Source organism: Artemia sp. Qi Xiang Cuo, chromosome 21, assembly GCF_049724085.1.
Source record: "Artemia sp. Qi Xiang Cuo chromosome 21, ASM4972408v1, whole genome shotgun sequence".
Lineage (NCBI taxonomy): Eukaryota > Metazoa > Arthropoda > Branchiopoda > Anostraca > Artemiidae > Artemia > Artemia sp. Qi Xiang Cuo.
In genome coordinates this window covers 34,679,198-34,704,107 of record NC_142814.1, presented here as the reverse complement: position 1 = coordinate 34,704,107, position 24,910 = coordinate 34,679,198, and the positions used below count along the sequence as shown (strand labels likewise).

At 36.5% G+C, this 24,910-nt stretch overlaps 1 protein-coding gene across 1 annotated transcript in view; it reads right to left on the bottom strand.

Annotated features, from left to right (window-relative positions):
* LOC148939477 (uncharacterized) overlaps positions 1-24,910 on the bottom strand; it is a 100,180-nt gene that overhangs the window by 22,334 nt on the left and 52,936 nt on the right. The window contains 3 exon segments of the mRNA XM_089107021.1: positions 1,694-2,339; positions 5,728-8,427; positions 20,146-20,294. Coding sequence (XP_088963147.1) covers positions 1,694-2,339; positions 5,728-8,427; positions 20,146-20,294 — 3,495 coding nt within the window.

Sequence of the window (24,910 nt, the reverse complement as noted above, 5' to 3'; positions counted from 1 at the left end):
GAATGGGGAATGAGTCTACCCTGTTTTGTGCACTGGGTTTAGGATCCTTTGTCCGAGAGGACGAGGGTTCGAATCTTAGTGTACCCAATTATTTGGTTTGGAACGGGGGTCAGTGGCATGACTTTGTAAGCTCAGCCAGAATCGACCCAGTTTTAAATGGGTACCTGAAGCAATCTGGGGAAGGTAAACAGGAAGGGTGTGTGAAAGCACATGATGGCTGGCCCCTAATCCGCCATTGCCCTTCCTGGCTGAAGGGCCAAGAAACGGAGATCAGCAGTGCCCGAAGGGACTGTAAAGTCCAATGCCATATTCTTTTATTCTTTTACCTGTTTTGTCATAGGACTTAGGAGAAGAGTGTAAAATATTGTTTCCCCTTCCTCACAAAAGAGTATACGCTCTGGGTTTTTTCTCTTTTTGATGCCTGTCATCTAACAGTTTCTTTGGCTAGTATCACATAAAGCCTTTGATCTACCATGACCAAATTATTCGCCTATTACTTTGCATTTTCTATCTTTTAACTTGTAATAGCAACAGAATACATAGACTCGATTATAATGGTTCGAAGAGTGTTCTTACTATTTTAGTTGGAAGGTTATTAGCCGCATAATAGCAAAATAACGCATGACTCCTAGGGAAAGGGCTTTTAGGGACTCCGTGGCTATTAGGGGAATTCAGTTTCTTTAAGGTGAAAGACTCCCTTCGGGGGGACTCCAATATAATTTTGAAGACTTTTTTTGATTATTGAGGTCCAAGAATTAATTATTTTTATCAGTGTTATACTTATATTATGGTTAAGATTATTTTAAGACAAATAGACGAGTCAGAAAATGATAAACCTTTTCAGCGTACAATGTCTTGTTTTGGCAAATTTCCAGCTCTTATTACCTTTTTAAATCTAAGTTCTGGTATATTTAAACATACTACTAAGAAACACATTTTTATTTGTACTCGCCGTATCCATTCCAATAATCACAACTATAATAGAGAAAAAAATATTAGGAAAAAAAGCACTTAAAACTATAACTTGAAATTAATAGCCACAAAACAAAGATACTAACATACCTTTCCGGTTCAAGATCCCCCCCCCCCTCTCAAGAACTACTGTATTAACTATACAAGACATAAACATAAAATAGGAAGCGAGAAGAAAAAGATTTTGTGGATCCATCATGATTGCAGTTTTTTGACGTTGTAATTAACAACGTCAAAAAGTTACAATGTATTAAAGTTGTATTGACAATTTTTCCCCTTTAATTGCACTGTTACAGCCACAATGCAAATAAAATCGTAAAAATCATATTATCGTATTAATTAACATAAAGATAAGATATTTTCTACCCTGCTGCAAACCAATATAGGCTTGTGTAGGATTTTAAAACAATTACTTGTCTTCAGATTTGCAGATTGCTCATCGCCTTAAATGGCGTACCTCTGCTATACTACTACTAACAACTCACTGTAGCACCTAGCCCCCTGAGACTAACCCACCCATGCACGCTTTTCTTCCACTTTGTACTGTTTACATTTTCATTTTTTGCTCCCTCCCGTGAAGCTCCTACCTCCTTTAAGTCTTTTCTTATAGCCGTGTCCCATCCCAGTCGAGGACTTCCTATCTCAACTTTGTCGCATATAAACCAAGAGAAGGATAGAAGAACAATAGTAAACCTTCAGTAATATTTAAAACAAGTCTCACCAACGCTCTCTATCAAATTAGATGGGACGATCCCAGTCGCAGTGACTTGCTGCAGTAATTCCAAATACTGAGATGAAATTTGTTCAAGGTTCTTATATTCCTCCGTAATCTTTGACAGTTCTTCTTCCAAAAGAGCACGATCATTCTCAGCAGTTTTTAGGCTCTCTTTCAGCCTTTCTACATCTACCTTCAGTCGGTTCCTCTCCTTCTCTAAGCTCCTTGTACGACCAGTATCTTCAAAAGCAGTTTGGAGCTCCTCAATAAGGAAGTCAAGATCAACACTTGAGTGATCGACTTCAGGGTCTATTGAAGCATAATCATTGTACAATTTTAGAACTGAGTTATAGAAATTTGTATATTGGCTTGCATCTGAGTAAAGCTTAGAAATAACCTCCTCTTTCGATTTTAGGTCACTACTGATTCGTTCGGTTAATGATCGTTCGCTGGCCAACTCCGACTGTAGCTCAGTAAGTTGAGATTTACTAAGTGCTAATTCTTCTGATGCTTGGTTCAACTTAGTCTCAGTCCTCTGTAATTCTTCAACTACTCTAGATTGGTCACTTGATTCTTCTTTAACATCAAAAGACTTTTTCAAGTTGTCGTAATCTGTAGATAAGGCCACTATTTGAGCATTCTTGGCCGCAATCTGAAAACAAATGGATGAATTAATACAAAAGAGGAGACTAACTTTGATAACTGAACTTGAAATTCATTCAAGACACGTAACTGTTTTACAACAAAGGGAAGATTATCCGCACATATTTCAAGACCCAGCTCTGCACAACAGGCAAGCATAACTGAACCCTAAACAGGCACCTACACTGGATTTTTTTCAGGGGAGGGAAAAAGAGGGGGAAGTAAATAATAGAAAAATAAATAAATAAGGAATGCCCAAAATTTGGAAAAATTACGTTCTTCTACCCCCCCCCCCCCCAGCATACGTCTTTCACCCGGATTATATTCAAATGTCGTAAAAAGGGACAAAGTGGTACTGAAAGTATCTCATACTAAATCCAAAATAGATTTATTCTAATATATAATCAGTATAAGATTTTAGCCCGACCGTTGCGTGAATCATCACATTTTGGAAGTTTACAACTATTCAAATAAAAAAAAAAACCTTAGCTTTATTTTCTATGCGGTCAATGATTGGAACTAGTCGCCAGAATGTGCTACAAGCACCAAGGTAATACCTGCCAAGAACTCTACCATCAATGAACTGAGAAATAAAGAGGGGTAGATAAGACGTGTCTCAATGGGATAACAATGCCAATCACGAGTATCAAAACAAAGCAGAGAAGACTTATAAGACCGTCTATCATAAAAACTACTACAAGCACTGACGTAAAAGAACGTTATTTAAAAATTGACATTACTTCCAATTATTAATTGACTTAACTCAGCAAACTGACATTAGTAACAGTCCCTGAAGCTTAGGATCTCAAGAAATTTATTTACTTCACGACCTTAATGAGTCGGAAGATGACGAATCACCAGATTCACAGTTTGTTTAGAAGCCATGACTGCAAATTTTACAGAAACAAAAACATGCCTTGCCATACATACATGCCATGTATGTATGAACCACTGGCGGTTCATTTTCATGCCAAAGTGGTTCATTTTCATGCCATGCCAAACATACATGCCATGGCAGACGGATTCATCGAAGTCTAAGAAATTCTTTCCAAACCACAAATATTGTTGAGGCAGCTTTCCCCTCTTTGTGAATATCAATGAAAAATGAAGCCGATCTCAGTAGCAAGCTCGTAAAAATCATCCTCGAATCTTTTAGGGGGTAATAGGACAGGGATACTTCTAAACGTACTAAAAAACAGGTTAGGATCAACAAAGAACATCCACTGATCTAACAAGGAGCTATCTTGCTCCAAACTGAAACTATGCTAATTCAGTTAAACGCGCAGTAAAGTGTTAATGTAAAAAAGTGGCCGATTCCAAGTAGATAAGATACATTGCATGCAAATAATTCTTTATAATAAAAAAAAAACACAACATATATTTCCGTTGATAACATCAATAAATCAAAAAGAAAAAATCGGTTTTTGAATTACAGAACTTTTGAAATCGCATTTTTGAATCTGTTAGCAAAATTTTCACAAAATTGTCCCACACAACGTATACACAAGACATTTGAAAACAATTCACTTTTATCGATGTCTTCTTTTTTATTGGTATCCCTAGTTCCCATAGAAAAATAGAAACAGGCGATGGACAGTATTCGTCGGTCACATCAACGAGCAATTTTAGTTGCCGTCTTGTACAAAACAGGATTTTCAAGTCACCCTAAATTTAGTGGCAAAACATTCAAAGTTGAAAAATCGTGAATGAAATGGATTAGACTGATGGACTAAATTGATTAGAAATGCAGAGACCCCTATGATTTCAGAACCAAAACTGATTATTTTTTCCCTCCTCTTTTCGTAAATAGTTTTGCTCAATTCGACAGCCTTAATTAGCTTCTCAGTTAAATCATTTTCAATACCAATTGTGTATTCCATTACTGTTGCTGTTGTGTGTACAAAATTGGTGGAAAAATCAATCAATTGCCCGATATAGGTTAAATTTTTCCATCTTGATAAATTACTTCACAAAACAAATGAAATCGTGAAAATTGGCAATTAAATTACGGCTATGAGTGATTTCACTACTGTGTTAACCAAGATTTACACAGGTAAAATTGTATGGTTTATCTCTGATGCTAACATATTTCCTATCTCTTAAATAGGCTACTGTCATCTATATAAACGTAAAAAACCAGTCTTATATCGAAAGAAAAGAAACAATCTAAAATTTAGTAAAAAGCTATTCCCATAAATTCTAATAATTAGAATAGCATTATTATCTCCTTTGCATCCGAGTACTCATATTTTATAATACGGAGGAAAGGTAGAGGGTAGAAAAATGTGGAAAACCAAGGCTTAAATTTTCTTTTCTTGCATTTCAGATTCCTTCACTGCCCAAACACCTGGCCCCTCCCAACAATATTGAATCTGTGTCAGAACAACAGTCTCCCTAAATAAAAGTTATTTATACCCACAATTATAGCCTCCAGAACGTTAGATATAAATACAGGCAAATTATTGATCTTTCTTACAATACGGAAACTATAAGATGTTTGAGGAAAAATTTAATGCATTTCAACGTTCTGGAGGCCAGTTCTGTGAGCGTCTCCTTCCCCTTTCTAAGTCCCAGACTAACTATTAATAAGCATTTGAAACTTTTTTTTAATTGATAAGCCAGCTGTAGAATAAAAAAAGTGATTTTAACAGAAATTCTGCCCTTTATATTTACAAATTTAATTTTGGTTCGAACAAAATCATATATGGTGCTCGATGGTTATTGGTATATTCCTCATTATTAAATGATAAAGAAGAGGGCATAAGATCAATTTCATTCCCATTCTGGATAGAAAATATTAACCTTAATTTCGCTTAAAAAGAAAATTCTGAATTCACATGAAGATGAAATTAAAGAGATGAAGATGAATTCCATCTTAAGATTAAGATGAAACTTAAGATGAAGATAAAAAAAAACAAAAAAAACAAAAAACAAAAAAAAACAAAAAAAACAGAGGAACAAAAACATGAGACTACTTTGTTTTATTTTAATATATGACTCTTGTTCAGCTAAGTGTGGCGATGTTTCTTGGTGGCCAAAAGTTCTTAGATGAAGAAAGATGTTTTTCAATGAAACTCCATTCCGAAGATCGAACCTTTAACAAGAAGGTCATCACGGAACTTGAGCCAAGATAAACAAATTATTTTTATGTGTTAATTATAAGCATCAATGATTAAATTCGGCTTTAGAGATTAAAATAACAAAGAAAAAAAATTAAATAAAATACACTTGCTGAAATACATAAGATAAATCAGACTCATAGAATATGAGAACCTTAAAAGGAAAAAGAATATCTACTTCCAAACCTAAATAACATAAATAATAATAATTAATTTACCAGAATAGTTTTTCTTTTTTTGCAAGACTAAGGGGACTCATTTTTTTCCAGTTACAATTACCTGTGATTCAAGATACATCACTTGTCTTCTTAAGTTGTTATCACCAAGCTGACGAAGACCTGTTTCTGGGGGTGAAGAAGATAGATCAATAGTTTCCCATTGGTTACGGCTATCATCCCGAAGAGCCGAGTCCATTCCTGCCGACTTGTGTCCATAATCTTCTAAAGTATTTCTCAAATCATCCCTTTCTCTAGTTAGAGTATCAACAGTAAGTTGTAAATACTTCATTTCTGCCCTAATCTGACTAACTTCATTAGAGGAATTTAGAAACAAAGTTGGATGAGAGTGCAGCTGGGAGAGTTCAGTTGATAGCGATGCAACTTGAGACTTCACAACAGCAAGCTCATTTTCCAGCGAACGAATCAAAGCCTGTGACCCGGATTTTTCAGCTTCAAGATCATCAACTTTATGCTCTAATACCCTTATATCTGTCTGGAATTTATTCAGTTCATCAATTCGTACATGCAGTCTTTGAATTTCATTATCTTGCGCTTCTTTCATTTCAATCAGCTTTTCATTAGCAGCTTCAATGGTATCAATACGTTGCAGATATGATTCCCTTTCTGCTTTGAAGGCTTCTGATATTTTCCCTGCATTACTATTGGGTACCTCCGCTGAATTTCTCATTTTATTTGTTTTCAAGTCTTTCAAAAGCTTGGCCTTTTCCAGCTTAACTTGTTTCAGTTCATTCGTCAGGTTGGCAATTCTTTCCTCGTGCGTCTTTTCCAAACTCGTTTCATTACGCAACAAGAAACTATCTGACTTTTGTACAACATCTTGTACAGCCTTTTCTTGTAATGTACTTAATTCTTTTGACATTACATCCATACGCTCTTGAAGATTTTTATTCATATTTAGCTCAGAGTCCAGTCTTACTTTCAATTCATCCCCTGATTCTCGCGACAGTCTTAGATCACTTTCCAGGGTCTGTTTAGACACTCGTAGGTCGTTAGCTTGTTCACTTAGATTGTTCAATTGCTTTGTCAAGTCGGCCACTTCAGATCTTAACTTGTCAGCGATTCGTCTTTCATTTGTCAAAGCATCTTCAAGCTGATGAATTGTTCCCTTTAAATTTTCAGCTTCAGTCTGAAGAGAGTTGTAGCGTTGTTCACCCTGAGCTTTTTCATTCTGACTACTATCAAGGGCTATTTTCAATTCACTGTGATTCTCCTCAAGTAAAGTGATTCGACTATCCTTCTCCTCAACTGACTTTCTGAATTCTTCAACTTCAACAACTTTCTTATTAAATTCTTCTTGTAGTGCATAAAATTGCTGTTCTAACTGTGCATAGTATGTCTGATATTCTTGAAGCTGTTGGTACAGCATAACTCTTTCATTCTCATAAGCCTGGATGTTAGTTTGATATTGATTGGATAAGCTTTCCAATTCAGCAACTTTCCCCTGAAGCTCCTCATTGGTTTTCTTTACTTCTTCAGAAATGTTTTCTGCTTTCACCATTAGTTGATCTCTTTCATCTATTTGTTTTTTAAGACTTTCGATTTCGGCTTTAACTTCTTCAAACTTTATTCCTTCATCTTGAACCTTCTTCTCCAAAGTAGAAATCACATCATCCTTTTCAGAGAGACTTTTCTTACATTTAATTTCCTCTTCAGCAAAGCCTTTCATTTTTTCTTGAAGTTCAGCATTTGCAATCTTTAGGCTTTCCATTTCTTCTATGTTCATGTCGTTCATTTTTTGTGTAATTTCCTCTAATTTTGCTTCAAGCCTAATCTTTTCTTCTTCAAATTGCCTATTTTCGTTTTGAATTTTGTCAACAATTGTGTTCAATCCAATAGCCTCCTTTTCAAGACTTACCAATTTAGTATCGAGATTGTACTTCTCATTTTCCAAATCGCTTATATACGATTTTGCTTCTGCTAAATGCTTCTGAAAATCTGCCATTTTAGCTTCAAAAGCGTATTTTTCTTTCTCTAGTTCAACAATTTTCTTTTCCATCTCTCCTCCGTTCAATTTTGATTCTGCTAAATTCTTTTCAATGTCTTCTAGCTTTATCTCCAAATTATACTTTTCCTCCTCTATCAGCATCATATCATCACTTAAAGATTTGCACAGAGCTTGAAGGTTTACTTTCTCTTGTTCAACTTTGCTAAGCTTTTCTTTCAAATTAAGCACTTCATTTTCAGCATCTTTTTTTTCTTTTTCATTTATCTCAATTTTAGCTTCAAGGTCACTTATTTTATCTCTATCTGCCTCGGTCACAGAACAACTAGCTAGTTCTGCTTGCAATGAAATAATCTTATTTAGTCGTTCTTCGGATACATTTTCAATATCTTGAATTTTTTCTTTCAAGTCATTAATTTCAATTTGCAATTGATTTACAGTTTCTATGTTCGATTCTGCAGAGGCTTTCAACCTTTCTTCCAATTCACAGATTCCTTCTTCCTTGTCTTCTACTTTGGTTTTCAGCTTCTCGACATTTTCATTTAAAGCCACTACTATTTCCTCTAGCTCTTTAATCTTTTTTTCATTAGTTTCGAAAGAAGCTTTCTTACTTTCTAATTCAGATTTTAGCCTTTCTATTTCACTTTTCATTTCTTCTTCAATTTCTTTAGAGGCAAAGGTTTCCTGCTGAACTGATTTGAGATTATTAATCTGCTGCTCTAAAACGGTATTCTCTTCTTTTATTTTCTGGGATTCTTCCAACATAGAATCTTTTTCATGATTCAAGGTCTGGAGCTCCTGGAATAAGAAAGGAGAATTACTAAAGGCAAATAAAAAAGACTGAAACAGGGAGGTGAAAAAGGAAAACAGGGAACAAAAAAAGACAGAACAATATTACATACAAAAAAGAGTAAAACTAAAATATTAAACTAATCCTAGCATTCTCGTGGTAGTTTTATTTTCTAACCTGAGAAGGAAAGGAGGATAGGGATGTCATCAAGAAATCTAATCTGGAAAATCGGAAAAAAATCTGAATATTCAGTAGAGCTTATTTATAACATATACGCCTATCCTATGTAACATGTCCAATTGTGTAGGCAAAAACCGACTGAATTGTCCGTAACTTGATTGACTAATACTATTCAGAGGATTCCCATCTGGATAAGGCGCAACAAGACTGCTTTTAAATATAATAGGTCTTGTAGTTTTTGGACAGTCTTGTAATTGGCATCCATGGATATCTTCAGGTGGAAATGGTGACCATTCAGTACGGGCTATGTCAAGAGTTTGATATTTTGGTATTATTGTGAATGAATCGCTCTCATTTAAAGATCATATTGAGAAAATTTCCAATATATTAGCTAGAAATATTGGTATAATTCGAAAACTTAAAAAAAATCCCGAAGAACACAATCGCTACATTATACTTCAGTTTAGTCCATCCACATATTATGTATTTTAGTTCAATATGGTTGGGGATATTCTCCTTAACCATTCATCCGGTCCGAGTTTTGAAAAATATTTCTATTAGAATACTTGCTAATATAAGCCCTTCTGAGTCACGTCGTGAGGCTTATGCTAAGTTGAAGATACTACCAGCGGCTGCTCTCTGTGATTTTTTTACTGGTGTTTTTATGTATAATTGCATCAAAGGTAAGACCCTTTCTTTTCTAGGTGTTTTCACACATGTTAGTGAGGTCCATTCCCATGGCAAAATGTCGACAAATAGAATTTATGTTAATGATTTGGTTATGTCTACGTCGGGATTTCCTCTTGTTTTAGAAGTGCTATGTTATGGAATTAATTTAAAGAACTTTTTCCACAAAATAAGTTTTTCAAAGAAAAGTAAAGAACTCCATTAAAGAAAAAATGAGCAAAAATAAAATCAAATAATCTACCAAGCGTGAAACTACCCCAAATCAGCATCGATAAATAAATGAAACCCAAAACGAACAGAAATTACAATAATTATCCGAGTCAAACTCAAAACAAGCAGAAATTCACATAAGTTGGTCACAAAACCCCTATGCCTTCCCAAGGCCGGAACAAAATTTGCCCTTTACTTAAAAAATATAAATGTTTTTACTTTTATAGCTTAACTAAATCAAATAATGTTAACATCTTGATTACTAAATATCAGTATATCTATATTAAACTGACAATGCACATTCATTTTTATTTTTTCAGTAAAGTGCAAATTTTGTTCTGGCCTTGGGAAGGCATAGGGGTTTTGTGACCAACTTGTGTCAATTTCTGCTCGTTTTGAGTTTGACTCGGTTAATTATTGTAATTTCTGTTCGTTCATTCACCGAAAAATATTTTCGAAGTTCCCACGACAGCTCCTTCGATACGAAGTGCCCTGGTCTAAACAGCAACAACATCAAAAAATAATACATTATACCCACATCAATCTTTACTATAAAAATGTCAAGCCTTCCAATCACTTTCGACTATTAAAAAGGGCACTAGGCCTTTGGTTTACCAATCGAATGAGCCATTTAGGAAACGACAACGCTTTATATAAACACCTTATATGCCCCCAGGGCATAAATTACAACCCTTGCCCTAAGGTCTGATCGGCGGGTTGTCATCCTCTAAGACCAACTTTCCAGAATTTTCAATTACGTTCAACAACATGGCTATTTCAAAATTTTGATTGGATGAGTTCGGGTAACTGGTGGGCGTGAGAGGGGGGTTAGTTGCCTTCCAATCACTTTCGTCTATTAAAAAGGGCACACGCCACTCCAATTTCCAATTGAATGAGCGTATTTCGAAGTTTCTACAACAACTTCTTCGATACGAAGTGCCCTGCTCTAAAGGAAAAAATTAATAAATAATACGTTGTGCCAACATCGTTCTTATATGCCCCCAAGACCTAACGTATAACCCTTTCCTCGAGGGTTGTGGGGGAGTGTCCCCCTCTTTACTTAGTCCCAGTTTCTTGTCTCGTTTTGGAGTGTCTCCGTTCTTTACTTAGGCAGCACGATCCTGCTGCCTATGATTTATGCAACAACTTTCTATATAAACCTTATATATGTCCCCTTCTATATGTCGATATGTCAACTTTCTATATGTCCCCAGGGCATAAATTACAACCCTTGCACTGAGGGATCTGAGGAGGCTATCATCCTAAAAGACCTAATTTCGAGAACATTCAACTACGTTGAAGAAAATAGATATCTAAAAATTTTAATTGGATATGTTTGGGAAAATGGTGGGCGTCAGAGGGGCGTTAGTTACTCTCCGATCACTTTTATCTATTTAAAAGGCACTAGGTCTTTTAATTTCCAATTGAATGAGCCCTTTTGAAGCTTCTATAACAACCCTTCCAGTCACAACCTTATACACCCCCAGGGCATAACTTACGATCCTGCCCCTGAGGGCTGTGGGGGTAGGGGTGGTCATCCTTAAAGAGCTAATTTCCAAAAACTTTCAACTACGTTGAATAAAATGCCTATCTCAAAATTTTGATTGGATGTGTTTGGGAAAAGGTGGGCGTGAGAGGGGGGTTAGTTGCCCTCCAATCACTTTCGACTATTAAAAAGGGCACTATCCCTTTGAATTTGAATTCGAATGAGCCCTTTTTTAAGTTTCTACGACAAAGATTTCAATAAAAACCTGATATGCCCCCAGGGCATAACTTATAATCCTTTCCCTGAGAGTTGTGGAGGAGTGTCCTCCTCAAAAGTATATTTTCTATCTGGTTATCAACTACGCTGAACACAATGTCTATCTAAAAATTTTTATTTGATTCGTTTGGGGGAATGATGGGCGTGGGGGGGGGCAATTCGGCCTCTAATTGCGTAGGTTTATTAAAAAAGGCACTAGCCCTTTGAATTTTAAATTAAATTAGCCTTTTTTGAGGTCTCTATGGCAACGCCTTCTATAAGAACCTTATATGCCCCCAGGACATATCTTAAAACCCTTGCCCTGACGGTTGTGGGGAGTTTCCTCCTCAAAAACATATTTTCTATTTGGAAATCAACTATGCTGAACAAAATGGCTATCTCAAAATTATGATTGGACGTGTTTGGGGGAATGATGGGCGTGGGGGGGGGGCTTGTTGCCCCCCAATCACTTTAGACTATTAAAAAGGGTACTAGCCCTTCAAATTTCCAATCGAATGAGCCTGTTTTGAAGTTTCTACGACAACGCCTTCTATAAAAAAACCTTATATGCCCCCGGGCAGTGGCGTATCCAGGATTTTGTTTCGGGGGGTGGGGCCCGTCAGTCTACCTTTTTATAGCAGTCATGTGAACAAGAAAATTATCTATCATAGTGCAAGATTTCAGGCGGGGGTAATGGGGGGGTTAGCTAGGTAAAAAAAAATGAAAAGTACACACTTATCATTAGTATTTCTACTTGTAGAAATTGTTTGATTTAGAATGGATGACAAATTCTTTCCAACAAACTCGGAACTAAAAAAATAGGTTAGAAACAGTGAGAGTTTCAATTTTGGGCGAGGAGATATTTTAGAACTGCCGCAAAGCAGAAGAATTTAGAAAATATAAAAAAAAGTACATCATTCCTTATATTTGCCTATGGGACCCTTGTTTTAGAGAACCAAATAAATAAAAAATAATATTATATCAAAGACAATTGCCCAGAATTTGGTTTCGAAGGGGTGGGGGGCCTCAGTCTACCTAATATAGCAGCCATGAAAGCAAGAAATGTATTGATATTAACATTGTTTACAGAGGATGAAGCACAATTGAAGTTTAAGAAACAGAATCAACTGCACTTAGAGAAACGAGCAACGAAAGACGACCTAACCTCTCACAGTAGCAGCCACCGGTCTTTTTTGGCTGCAAATCGATCGAAAGCTTGGTCAGCCATCACCTGGATATCATGGTTCAGGTTCATGTGAGCTAGTCCATTCAGACGCTCCTCACCCGCTGAGCTCCGCAGATAGGTTTTTAATTGCTTAAGACAGCTAAAGTTCCTCTCAGCAGAAGTGGTAGTCACTGGTAATGTCTGAAAAGTCGTCAAAAGCCTTTGAATGCATGGGAAAATTTTGCATCACATGACGCAAGAATCGAAGCAACATTTAATGGTTTCTCAAACATTCCGAGTCACTTCTGTTTCCAAAAAACTAACTCACATTCAAGCGCACGTCTACCCCCATGAAATCTCTGGTAAACAGCAACGGCGTCCACAGATTCAATAATTTTTAATGACTTGCTGTTAGCTGGCAAAAGCCTTCCGATTTTGAAAGATGCCTGCTGATGGCGCAAAAAAACTGATCAAATTTTTCAATAAGTGAAGCAAAGTAAGGTTCGAACAATGACTCGCGATAAAAAACCTTGATGGACTCATTATCGTTGATGGACTTTCAGCGGATAGACCTTGGAACAGCTAGACCACATGTAACTCTTGTGCAAGCTCGTAGGATTTCTGAAAAATTATTTCAAAATTATTTTGTTTTGACTGCGGTGAAGTATCAGAACATAGCTTAAGATGCCGATAGCACTCAACTAAGTCTAAATCTTCGGCTTACAGCGCCTTAGAGACAGAGAGCATTATGGCGCTTACAAACTCTAGCATAGCCATCGTGAACATAAAACTAAATTCGGTTGCTGCTGAAACCAACGCATTCGCTTTTGAAATAACTTCTGTATCGCACCGTATGCTACCAACTATTTCCTCAAGTACAGAAATAATCGCACAATACAAAGACATAAAAACTAAAATGCAATCGTGACACTCCACCCATCTCATTTCGCACAACTTCACAAGCTTCCTCAAAGGACTATCGGGACAAACGACAGCAACCGCTACTCCAAACATATTCGTTCTTTTTGGTGAGGATGATAAAAAATGATATAATCTGCTGTATAGTAGCAAAAGTTGACCTAACAAGTCCTACTCTACTAGTTTTACATAAAGCCAAATTTATGCTGTGCGATGCACAGTGGGTATAGATCACATGTGGATATTTTTTACCAATTTCTGCCTGTGCACCAGAATAGAAGTCAGATATGTTGCTGGCCCAATCAAAACCGGCCCCCACAAATTTCTCCCTTTTTAAGCCGAACGCAATGCATTGGCTGATGATTTGTTTCGCTACTGCATAGCTGGTGAGATTTCCGAAAACAGAAAACCCGAGAAACCGCTCTTCAAGTAAAGCACGAGTTTCATATTAGTATCTAACTACAAGAACTAACTAGAACTAATTAAGCTTGTCAGCATGTATATCAATAACCCTACAACGAACCTGAAGAATCCTTTGACGCTATACGCTGATGACTACAATCTATCATATGACTAAATCGACCTTAATCTATCAACCATGCAAGAAGATCTGGACAGATTATCTAGATGGTCATTGGATTGGTGTCTGCAGTCCAATGCCTTAAAATGTAAAGTTCTACATCATGGACGCAATAATCAAAAACTTGCATATCACATAGGAGACGCCCAGCTTGAGGCAGTCAGTGAGGAGAAGGACCTGGGGGTTATTGTTGACAATGAACTGAAGTTTCAATGCCACAAACAAGCTCAAGTTGCAAAAGCAAACCAAGCCCTTGGCCTCATAAAGCGAACATTTACCACCAGGAAGTCGGGAGTGATGACGAAACTGTACAAAGCCATGGTCTTTCCTCACCTGGAATTTGGCATGACCCTAGCCCCTCCGTACTATAAGATGGATGTGAAAGTACTTGAGTGTCCAAATAAGAGCAACTAAGCTTATCTCTGCATTCCAGACAAATCTTACAAGGAACGTCTCACCTTAATCAAACTCCCTACCTTAGTATACCGTAGGAAAAGAGGAGACGTAATAGCAACTCGTAAGTTGCTAGAAAATGACCTATTAAGTCATGTCTTTTCCCCGTCCTTCTCAACTACCACAAGAGGACACACCAAGAAGTTGCAGGCCCCCCGTTGTATCAAGCAAGAGCGCCAACAGTTCTTCTCAGTCCGTTCCGTCCCACTCTGGAACAGCTTATCCGAAGCCACCGTCCAATCTAAAACTCTAGATGCCTTCAAGAAAGGAGTTGATCAAGACTGGGCCAACGCCGAATGGAGGCTGAACTGGGATGTCAAATCATAACCTTGAAACACCACCAGCGAGATTTTAACAGGAGGCTCAAAACCACCTTATCTCGCTGGACATGCGATTTAAGGTAATTTAAGGTAATTTTCTTTCTTTCATCTCACGTGACCTTTCCGTTTCAATGCTTAGCTTACACTGGAATTATAGCAGCGTTTGAAACTTAGAATGAACTATCGCCTCTTAGTCCGATTCCTTATCGCAATTCATTCATTGCAGAGAAGCTAGTGCTTATAGTTGTGGAGGTTAAATAGTGAGAAAATTTTTTTGAAATGTTGTTTGATTATAGGAGGTGACTGCACGTTTTATGATAAAATAATGATATAAGCTTGCTGGAGAAATGAATAGCCATTTAACAAGAAATGAAAAAAAGAACGGGTGTTGCAAATAACTTAAAAGCGTGAATATTTCGGAACTTACTATATTGGCACTTAAAAAAAAAAAATCGGCGGGGGGGGGGGGCTCCGCCCCCCCCCCCCCTGGATATGCTACTGCCCCCGGACATAACTTAAAACCCTTGCCCTAAGAGTTGTGGGGGAGTGTCCTCCTCAAAACATATTTTCTATCTGGAAATCAACTACGCTGAACAAAATAGCTATCTCGAAATTTTGATTGGATGTGTTTTGGGGAATGATGGGCGTGGGGGGGCTAGTTGCCCTCCAACCACTTTCGAATATTAAAAAGGGCACTAGCCCTTTGAATTTCCAATCGAATGAGCCTGTTTTGAAGTTTCTACGACAACGCCTTATATAAAAAACCTTTTATGCCCCCAGGGCATAACTTAAAAGCGTTGGCTTGAGGGTTGTGGGGGAGTGGCCTCCTCAAAAACATATTTTTTATCTGGAAATCAACTACGCAGAACAAAATGACTATCTCAAAATTTTGATTCGATGTGTTTGGGGCAATGAGGGCCGGGGGGGGGGGGCTGGTGGCCCTTCCATCACTTTCGACTATTAAAAAGGGCACTAGCGACCACAATTTCCAATCGAACGAGCCCTTTTCAAAGTTTCTACAACAAGTCCTTCGATACGAAGTGCCTGTCGGAGAAAAAAAAACACACACTGTGGCCACATCGTTCTTTACTTAGACAGCGCTAGCACGCTGCCTATGATTCGTTAGGTGGGGAAATTAAAAGTAGTTGTGATGTAAGTGAATTTAAACGGCTGTTGAAAAATGACTTGTTTTCTAAACATGATTCTAATGATTAAACTGATAGGATACAAAATTGATAAAATGGTATCAAATAATGGGTATAGGTATTATTTTTTTTTTTTTGTATTTTAGTTTTGACTCATGTGTTTTAAGGAAGGAATCGAGTTTTAAGCACTCAGTTAGTGGTAGCAGGGTACCTGATATCTTAAGTATCATGTACGTATTTTGTTAAAATACTTTGTTAAAGTTAAGTATTTTTTTAAAAATCAATATTTAATGAAATTAAAAAATATAAGTAAATACACTTTTTGAATACTTTTTATTCATGACAAAGCCATTATTTGAACCACTCCGATAACAAAACTGAATAAATACAAAAACCAAAACTGAATACCAAAACTCCGATATCAAGACCGAATAAAAAACTGAAACTACTCTAATTTGCAAACCTTTCCTTGCCTTGGGGTATTATTTGTTTGTCGTGTTACCGTGGATTTTATGACAAACAAAAAACAAGCTGCCCAAAATACACCTACTTTTTCTCAAAGAACTCGTGACGAACATATACTAAGAATTTGTCTGACAAATATAGTAACACTGCTCGAAATACAACTCGTTTCAGCATAGTATGCGTGATGCACAGGTCCTTAGAAGGTTCAGGCGGTGGCTGCCTAGCTCCTTTTTTGATAGTTTCAGTTCCTTTTGAGACTGATTGATTTCTGTTCGTTTTAGGATTCATATATACATCTTTAGCAGTGTCTGTTATCTTTATGGCTGATGGGATTATTCATTTTAATTTCTGTTCGCTTTGGGTTTCATTTATTCAACTATAGCAGTATCTGTAATCTCTATGGTTGATGGGATTATTCATTTCAATTTCTGTTCGTTTCGGATTTCATTCATTCATCTATAGCAGTATCTGTTATCTTTATAATTGATAGGATTACTCATTTCTATTTCTGTTCGTTTTGGGTTTCATTTATTCATCTATAGTAGTATCTGTTATGTTTATGGTTGATGGGATTATTCATTTCAACTTCTGTTCGTTTGGGTTTCATTTATTCATTGGTAGTAATTTCTATCCGCTTTAAGTTTGAATTGTTGTATGACTGAGTTTCTGTACGTCATAGTTTTAATATGGCTCTTTACTTTTCCTTGAAACTTTTTTTTGAAGGGGAAACTCAGACTTGTCTCTATGAAAAAAACAAGTAACACCGTCTAAAGTTACCCGAGCAGTATCAAAAGCTAAATGTAGAAAACGAAATAACTATTTATCAAGTTTAATCCGTTTGTTATTTTCTTTTGCTTTCCACTGGCCCACATGCAAAAGAACCCCTTTTACAAGAGGTCACAATACGTATATTTGTCTGTATTATTTTTTTTTTAAACTATTCTCTGGCCTTTACACTAGCCTTACTTTAAATCAGACCTTTAATTAAAATTCATATTTCAAGCCATTAGATTTATACTCATTTTCAGTTTTATTACACTTTTCTAGTTCTGACAAGGACTGGCACTCCTTGGGATTTCAGTCCTGAGCTTTGAGAGCAAAGTATATGTATTAAACAGAACCCTATAAAAGTATATTAAATCCCCACATATTGTTATTTTGGATTTTTTTTTAATCTTAGAATTTTTTACAAGTAAATCTTGGGATATTGTTGAATTCTCAGGTGCAGACCTAGTTTCTTTTTGGGGAACACCACCCTGTGAGTAGTGTTAGTAATTTTTATTCTTGTTAAACACATGTTGAAGTGTCTGGCTTTCTCAAATAGCGACGAACCCTTACTCTTTCAGCTTTCTTACAGCTTTCTACTCTTATATTTGTTTCTAAGCTTCCCTTGGCTTCTCATACTGAATGAATGAATGGTTTTTATTTCCCATCATAAATAACACAAGGTTACACAACGGATTATTGAAAAAAAAGAAAAAAAAAGAGAAAAAGAAAACGCAATAAGAGAAACAACAAGACTTCAATAACAAGCTATATACAGCATACTAAACTGGTATTTAAACTAGCCTACGATAGCTCGGTATATATCATGATCAGGATTGAGCGAACACCGAAATCGACCGATTCGCTCAGTAGCTGCAGTAGTCGGGTCCACAACGCTGTAATTTTTCGAAACTCTTTAGTTTCTCTCCCATGGCGGAACACTTAAAAGATACTTTGCATACTTATTGTAAACCCGACGGACTGAGCGCTTATCTGTTTCGGTGAAAAGAGACCAAAACGACGAGAGTGACAGAACATGCGGGATAACAAACACGGAATAGAGCCTTCCGAGTATACGGCGGTTATACATACGTTTGCAGGGTAGAAGTAGTCCGTATGCTTTGCGTGCCTTTTCTGAAAAATGCTCAACCAGTGCTTCCCGAGTAAACCGCAGATCTGAAGCGATCGGCAGTCCAAGGTAAGTGAGAGATGGCTTTGAGCTCACCGCAGTATCGCCTAGGAGCACGCTAATCGGGGTCGAATCTTTCGCGTTGCGACGAAAAACAACTACTTCACTTTTGGCAGCATTAAAAGCTAGCCCAATCTTAGCATATTCATCACTCAATATATTGTAGTTATCCTCAACCCTTGAAACAGACCTACTTGCGTTAAGTATAGATAGATATTTTTTAGATAGATATTTATTGCAATAAAAGCCACTTTGGGCCATGGCAAAAAAAGGAAAATCACACAAAATAATAATAATATATCATCAGCGTAATTGATGAGCGAAACGTCTATACCTAGATATATGCAGCACGTTTTGGCAGATTCTTGAGGGACGATAATACTGTTGTTGTATAGAAGAGGGGAAGTAATGGAGCCTTGCCGGATACCTTTACGGACAGGTATAACTACGGTGGATACCACCATACCGCGATGAGTGGGGACAATAAAACAAAATAACACGATAAAAAACACAATAAAATAACATGATAAAAAAATAAAGGGGTCAGCAGTTCCACAGAGATAGATTTTAGGAAAGACCGAGAATTATCGATTCTCTTGTCAAGATCTACGCCTCTTTCCGATTTGTTTGTGGAGGTGGCATTTTTTAGTTACCGTCATAGCAATTGTCAAATTGCTTAGATACGAATATAATTCTAAATTGTGCCACAAATAATGACAAAAAGTTGACCTTTTGTAAAGAAAAGCCACTTTTCAAAGTTACATATGAAAAATTTAATAAAGCAGTTTAGCCAGAAATGATAAAGAGGAAAAAGGGGGCACACTAGCACAGACTCTAGTATCCCCCCCCCGCCACAAAAAATAACAATGTCGAATGTGCCTCAGAGAGGCAACGTGAGAGAGATCATGAATACAATTACTTGAACAATTCCATGAAATGATTTTGATCCAATAAAGGACATGAACACAGAGACTATTTACAATCACGTGTTATTCAAATATAGAGACTATTTGAATTATAATGCTACCATATGATCATCACTCCAGGGAAAGTCAGCTAAGACAGACAAAATATCTTGCCCAATCAAACATATTATTAGAATCCTGACCGTTTTGGCAGCTAATTCTTTATATTATTATAAGAAGATATTGTTTTTTGAATTAGTAGCCTATTTTGTCAGTCTTTCTCGAATTTTTTTGGAGTGATGATAAAAATGCTGTTTAAAGTCATTTTTATCACTTAATTTCTTATTTTAAGTTATTTTTGTGGTCTTATTTAGTTGTTTTGTTTTTTTGCTGAGAAAACCTATTAGTCAAATAGCCGAAATATTCCTATGTTTGTAACTGTATATTCGAATTTTTCTTTGTTTTTGTCACAATCTTGTCAGAAACAGTGAAAATTTCAATAAATCAAATTTTGAAAAGTTTGATAAGTCTTGTTGGGCTCGCACCTAAAAAGAATTAATCCGAATGACGACGATTTTGAACTGGAATATAGCCAGCTTGGCATAAACCGGAAGCAAAGTTTTAGAATTGTTTTCATTCTCAACCGAAACTGAAAAATTATTTGTTCTAAATTAACACTAAAATAACACAGATCGCCTTGAAATTTTAATCGATTTTCACAACTAAAAATCAAGCATTTTAGGTGAATGGCATCATGCAGGTTCTGACACAGAGGTCAGAAACTAGCACAAGATCCAGTCAATAAAAAAATTGACCTAATTCTAGATTGAAAGCGGTAGCTTTGTCCAGTCTTCTACGAAATCACGCTAGATTACTTCGAGAAAATCAAGTTTATGGATGTTTAGTTATTATTAAAGAAATATTTTCAGCATAGCATAAATAAGCGGCATCTCGAGCCTAGAGTTAATCATTTGGAAAGAATATTTAAAGTACAACACAATACCTTAGTCACTCGCTCATTTTCTTCTTTGAGAAAAACAATTTTTGATTCTCCAGCTTCAAACATCTTTTCAAGATCATGGTTCTGATATTCCAACGTATTGTAAGCTTGCAATGTGCTTTCATACTCTGTTTTGAATGACTCCTTTTCACCTGGAATTTTTTAGACAAAAGACATGAACTTTGAAATAGAGGCTTTGTGAACAACTAGAATCATAACTAAAGAATTTGGTACTTTTTTTATTAGTCATTCCTGCTTATAAAAAATTTCACATCCAGAGGATCCTGTGGTCTGTGATGATAATTCTTGCCGTCAACAATTGTCACAATTAGAATCTATTTTAATTATCTTCAAGAAGAGGTACTCTCACCCTGCCCGTCCACAATTTTGCACCTGACCACGCTGTGATAAAGTCACCTATTTTTCCTAGTTGATCTGTCTAGGGGCCAACATAACTTGATTCAATTGGCTAGCGTTCCCACAGCCTAGATGGTAGCATCGTCTCGTCATTCAACGTACATTGCTCAATATATGTTTGGGGAACAAAATTACCTAATTTTGGTAAAACTTGGAAAGTACTGATGTACTAAGTACTAAAACTTGGAAAGTACTGATTTTGGCATAAAATCCAAGAGTGGATTTTCAACAAACATTAGAATACAGAATGTAATATAAGATAGAGTACGGAGAATTTAGAGGGGCAAGATCAAAATTGTTTTCCAAGATGACAAAAAGATACTACCCTAGCGACGCCTCTGCTTGGAGAACAAGGGTTAGGCTAGGCAAGCACAAGATTTGAGCTCCTAGCATCCAAAATTGTAATCTTAATTAGACCGTTTTGGTTTCTTATATGTTGACATCTATATAGCTTTTTCTATAAAGTAGGGACTTGCCTTTATCGACACCATGAAGCCCATCTGTAGGACAGCCGGATAAAGCCTGTCAAAAGCGTCTTCATTTACATTTGTATGGAATTCGAATTGTTGCTAAAAATTGGTTTTAGTTCAACTCTGTTTCGCGTTTGGTTAAACCACAGAAAATACTCATTTACAAGAAAAACAAAAGAAACAGAGATCTCTAAAATGTAATTGTTTTATACAGTTACAATACTTTAATTGTTTAGTACTTGATCATTTTTTTTCATTTTTTTTTCAAAACTGATAATTCAAGATATTATAAATTAATCTACATTTCTTATCCGCAAAACCAAACTCAAAATGCTGAAAAAGGTGGCAAACATTGTTCTCAGACTTAACAGGACATTCAATATATTTCATCCTATATCCTCTTCTTTATATTTAATTTCATACATAAGGAAGAAGTTCTGCAATAGGTAGGGTCCATAGTTTCAGCGTTCACGGCTGGCTGTAAAAGATTCACATTTAAAGTTTCAATCGTAATTATTCATTTAATTTTATTCTTTCTTTTATTTATTCTTTTATTATTTGTTTTATGAATTTACTATCTCTATTTATGAATTATTTGCTTTTCCATTGTACTTTAAAAATTCTCCTTTTTTATACTTAAATTTACGAAGAGATTGGGCAACAGCCAGAGTCCATGGTCTTCAGTGTTTAGAGCTGGCTGAAGAATGCATCCTGGAGGCCTTTGTCTTCCAGCCACGGCCTGCTCACCGGCAGGGTCTGTTCAAAAACGTCTTTACTTGCAAGATTTTTAACGGTAAGAGGCATACCTGGCAGGATTTCAGTCAATCATGCTATTCCAGACAAAGCCTAATTTGCACTTTTATTCTACGTATGTGAATTATTTACGTTTTCATTCTACACCCAAGAGAACGAAAAAAATAGACAAGATGATACAGCTGCTACACCATGACGAAAACGAAACGGAGCTAATTTAAAAAAAAAATGGCCACAGAAATTCTCGTCTAATATCCATTGAAAGCGAAAGCTCTAAAATAGAAACGAAGTTGCTATTGATGATGGTCGCATAAAATTACGGTTGGCATCTCGAGTGTTTTAATATTAATTCTAGTCAACAAAACATTTCTCCGTCTAGTTTGACTTTCTTTTTAGAATATGTTGTTTTTATAGACATACATACACCCACATTTAAAGTCTCAATCAAAATTATTTAAACACAAGAAAGTACAAAATTTCCATTATAAATCCTTTTAAAACTGAGAAATATATAGTTTGGTGACAATGACCACGACCAAAATTGATAGAGAAAGAAAGGAGCATCCATATGGTTTTCGAGGATTTAGTGATTTTTTTTTTCTGGTTAGTGAAAGCAAAAGTATCTGAACCAACTCTGCCCCAACCAAGCACCACAATTGTCAGATTCAGTGTATCAGAGAACCCTACTGAAGAGGTTTCAAGCTCCCATCTGCAAAAATATGGTATTTTGCATTTTTAGTCAGAAGAAAGATGACGAATACGTGTTTATTCTTTTTTTTGTGTTTTTTTTTTCTTTTTTCAAAGGATGATCGTATCAATCCAATGGTCCTAGAACATCGGAAAAGGGCTCATTGAACGAGAATTGAACGTTCTAGTGACCTTTTCATGTAAAAAAAGATTAAGAGGGCAACTAGCTCCCTCCCTCGGCCCTTTTTTCCCCAAAATCACCCGGTGAACATTTTGAGATAGCCATTTTGTTTAGAATAGTTGAAAGTCCGAAAAAATCTGCCTTTCGAGATAACACGACCCCCCTCCCCCAGCCCCTGGGGAAAGGTCTTTAAGTTATAATATTTGCCCATTGTTTACGTATAGTATTTGTTATTGGGAAGTATGCAGATATTTTTCGGAGGGAGGGGGATTTGTGCTTGGGGTGGGTTTCCTTGGGGATAATTTTCCGCGTGGAGGGGAATTTTCGGGGTGAACTTTCCAGGGGAAACTTTAAACTGGACAAATTTGACAGAATTCCTATACGAAATTCTTTTTATTTGTCTCCCTTCGTCTTTATCTATTCACTTTTGCATGTGGAGATGTTCCGAGGGAATTGTCCGAGGAAAAGTTTCTGCGTGTTTGGATCTCTAGGAAACAATTTCCACGGAAGGGACGATTTCACGAGTGATAAAAAAAACGATTAGAACTTAAGGTCTTTTTCAAATGAAAGCATGCTAAGGAGAATTTTTCAGGCTGAATCTTCTGCAAGAAATTTTGAGGGGGGGGAGAGAATTTTCATCGAGGATGGGATTGTCCGAAAGAAATTTTACGGGGGTGTGTATTTTCCGTGGGAGGAACTTTCCAAGGAGGACTTTCCCGTGAGGGGAGTGAATGTTTCATGGAGAGTGAGCTAGATTTATCGGCATTTTTTTGAAAAATGATAAGAAATTAAATTTAAAAAAAAACATTTTTTCAGCAGAAAGTAAGGAGAAAATGAATTTTAAAAATTATTAGCACCTCTAAAAAATATTCCTATTCTAATCGAACGGCCCTATGTTTCAGGAGTCGTTCTTAAAAAATTCGGACAAACAGTCAAACTTTATCATAAAGAGCAAGGTATTGAGGAGGGTGCAACCCCTTCTTATACGGAACAATTTCTGTTCGTTTTAATTTTTAATGTTGCTCCTTACTTTCAGTTGAAAAAATTAGTTGTTTTATTTAATATTAATAAAAGCCCACTTCTACACAATAAACAACAAAATACAAAATTAATCCCTACCGTACGGTAAATGACGCTAAATGGCAGAAAATGAAAGAAAAGATATAGCGAATTGAATACAATGAACTCCGCAGTTACGACATATAAAGGGTCGAGAACAGAGTATTTTTGCAAAATACTGCTATTCCTGCTAAACAACAGAAACTTGGTAAACTTCAAATGGCGACAAAACCTCGAAGGAGCCTTCAACTGCTCAGTTTCAGACAGCGAATCTCAAAGTAGCGGAATATACAGCGCATGGAAACAGCTAGCGAATAATACAATTTATCAAGTACACGCTTACTACAACTTTACTTTAGCACAGCAGGTTTGGCATAACAAGGGCAGAAACCTGCTATGGCGTGTTCTACCGTAATTGCACGGATCCTATGCTTGCCTAGAGCATAAACGAGGCCGAGATATTTAAGCGAAATTTAAACTTTAATCGATACTTTTACAGCTATAAACAAATAAATAAGCTGTGACTTTGCCGCGGGAATTATAAACAAGAAACTCGATCTTTGTAGCGTTAGCTGCAAGTCTTAAAACAGTGGTTCCACACCGATTTTGGGCCATGCCCCAACAATGCATTTCTAAAACCCCGATGCCCCCTCGTCATATTGAAATTTATTCCTTAGGCTAGGAGTAAATGAAGATGAAAAGGCGACGTTGACGTTGGGTAACGAAAAGATTGATCAGGTGGACAGCTTCACTTACCTTGGTAGTATTTTTAGTAAAGACGGTGGGAGCAGTTCAAGACGGTGGTTAAGATGTTAAAAATAGAACAGCCAAGGCTCAGGGTGTTTTTCACAGTTGAAAAAAAGTTTGGAAGAATAGGAAAATAAGTCTGCAAACCAAGATTACCTGCACGAGGTTACTTTTAATAACAATAAGCATGGACCGTTTACACAAAAGACGCCAATCTTTTAACATAGCAGCATATCCAGTTTCTAGTTTAAAATCACAAGAACCAAACACAGAAAATAATGGCAAAACCATTACCCTTTGGAAATACCGAAACTCGCTTTATTGCGAACGTTCAAAATATTTCTATACTTTCCCGTGTTAAAATCAAATTTTTAAGAGCCTCAGTATAGACAGGCTCAAATTCCCTCGCTTTAACGTCACTGAAACACTAGCTATCTTTGTTTCGTCTTTCGTA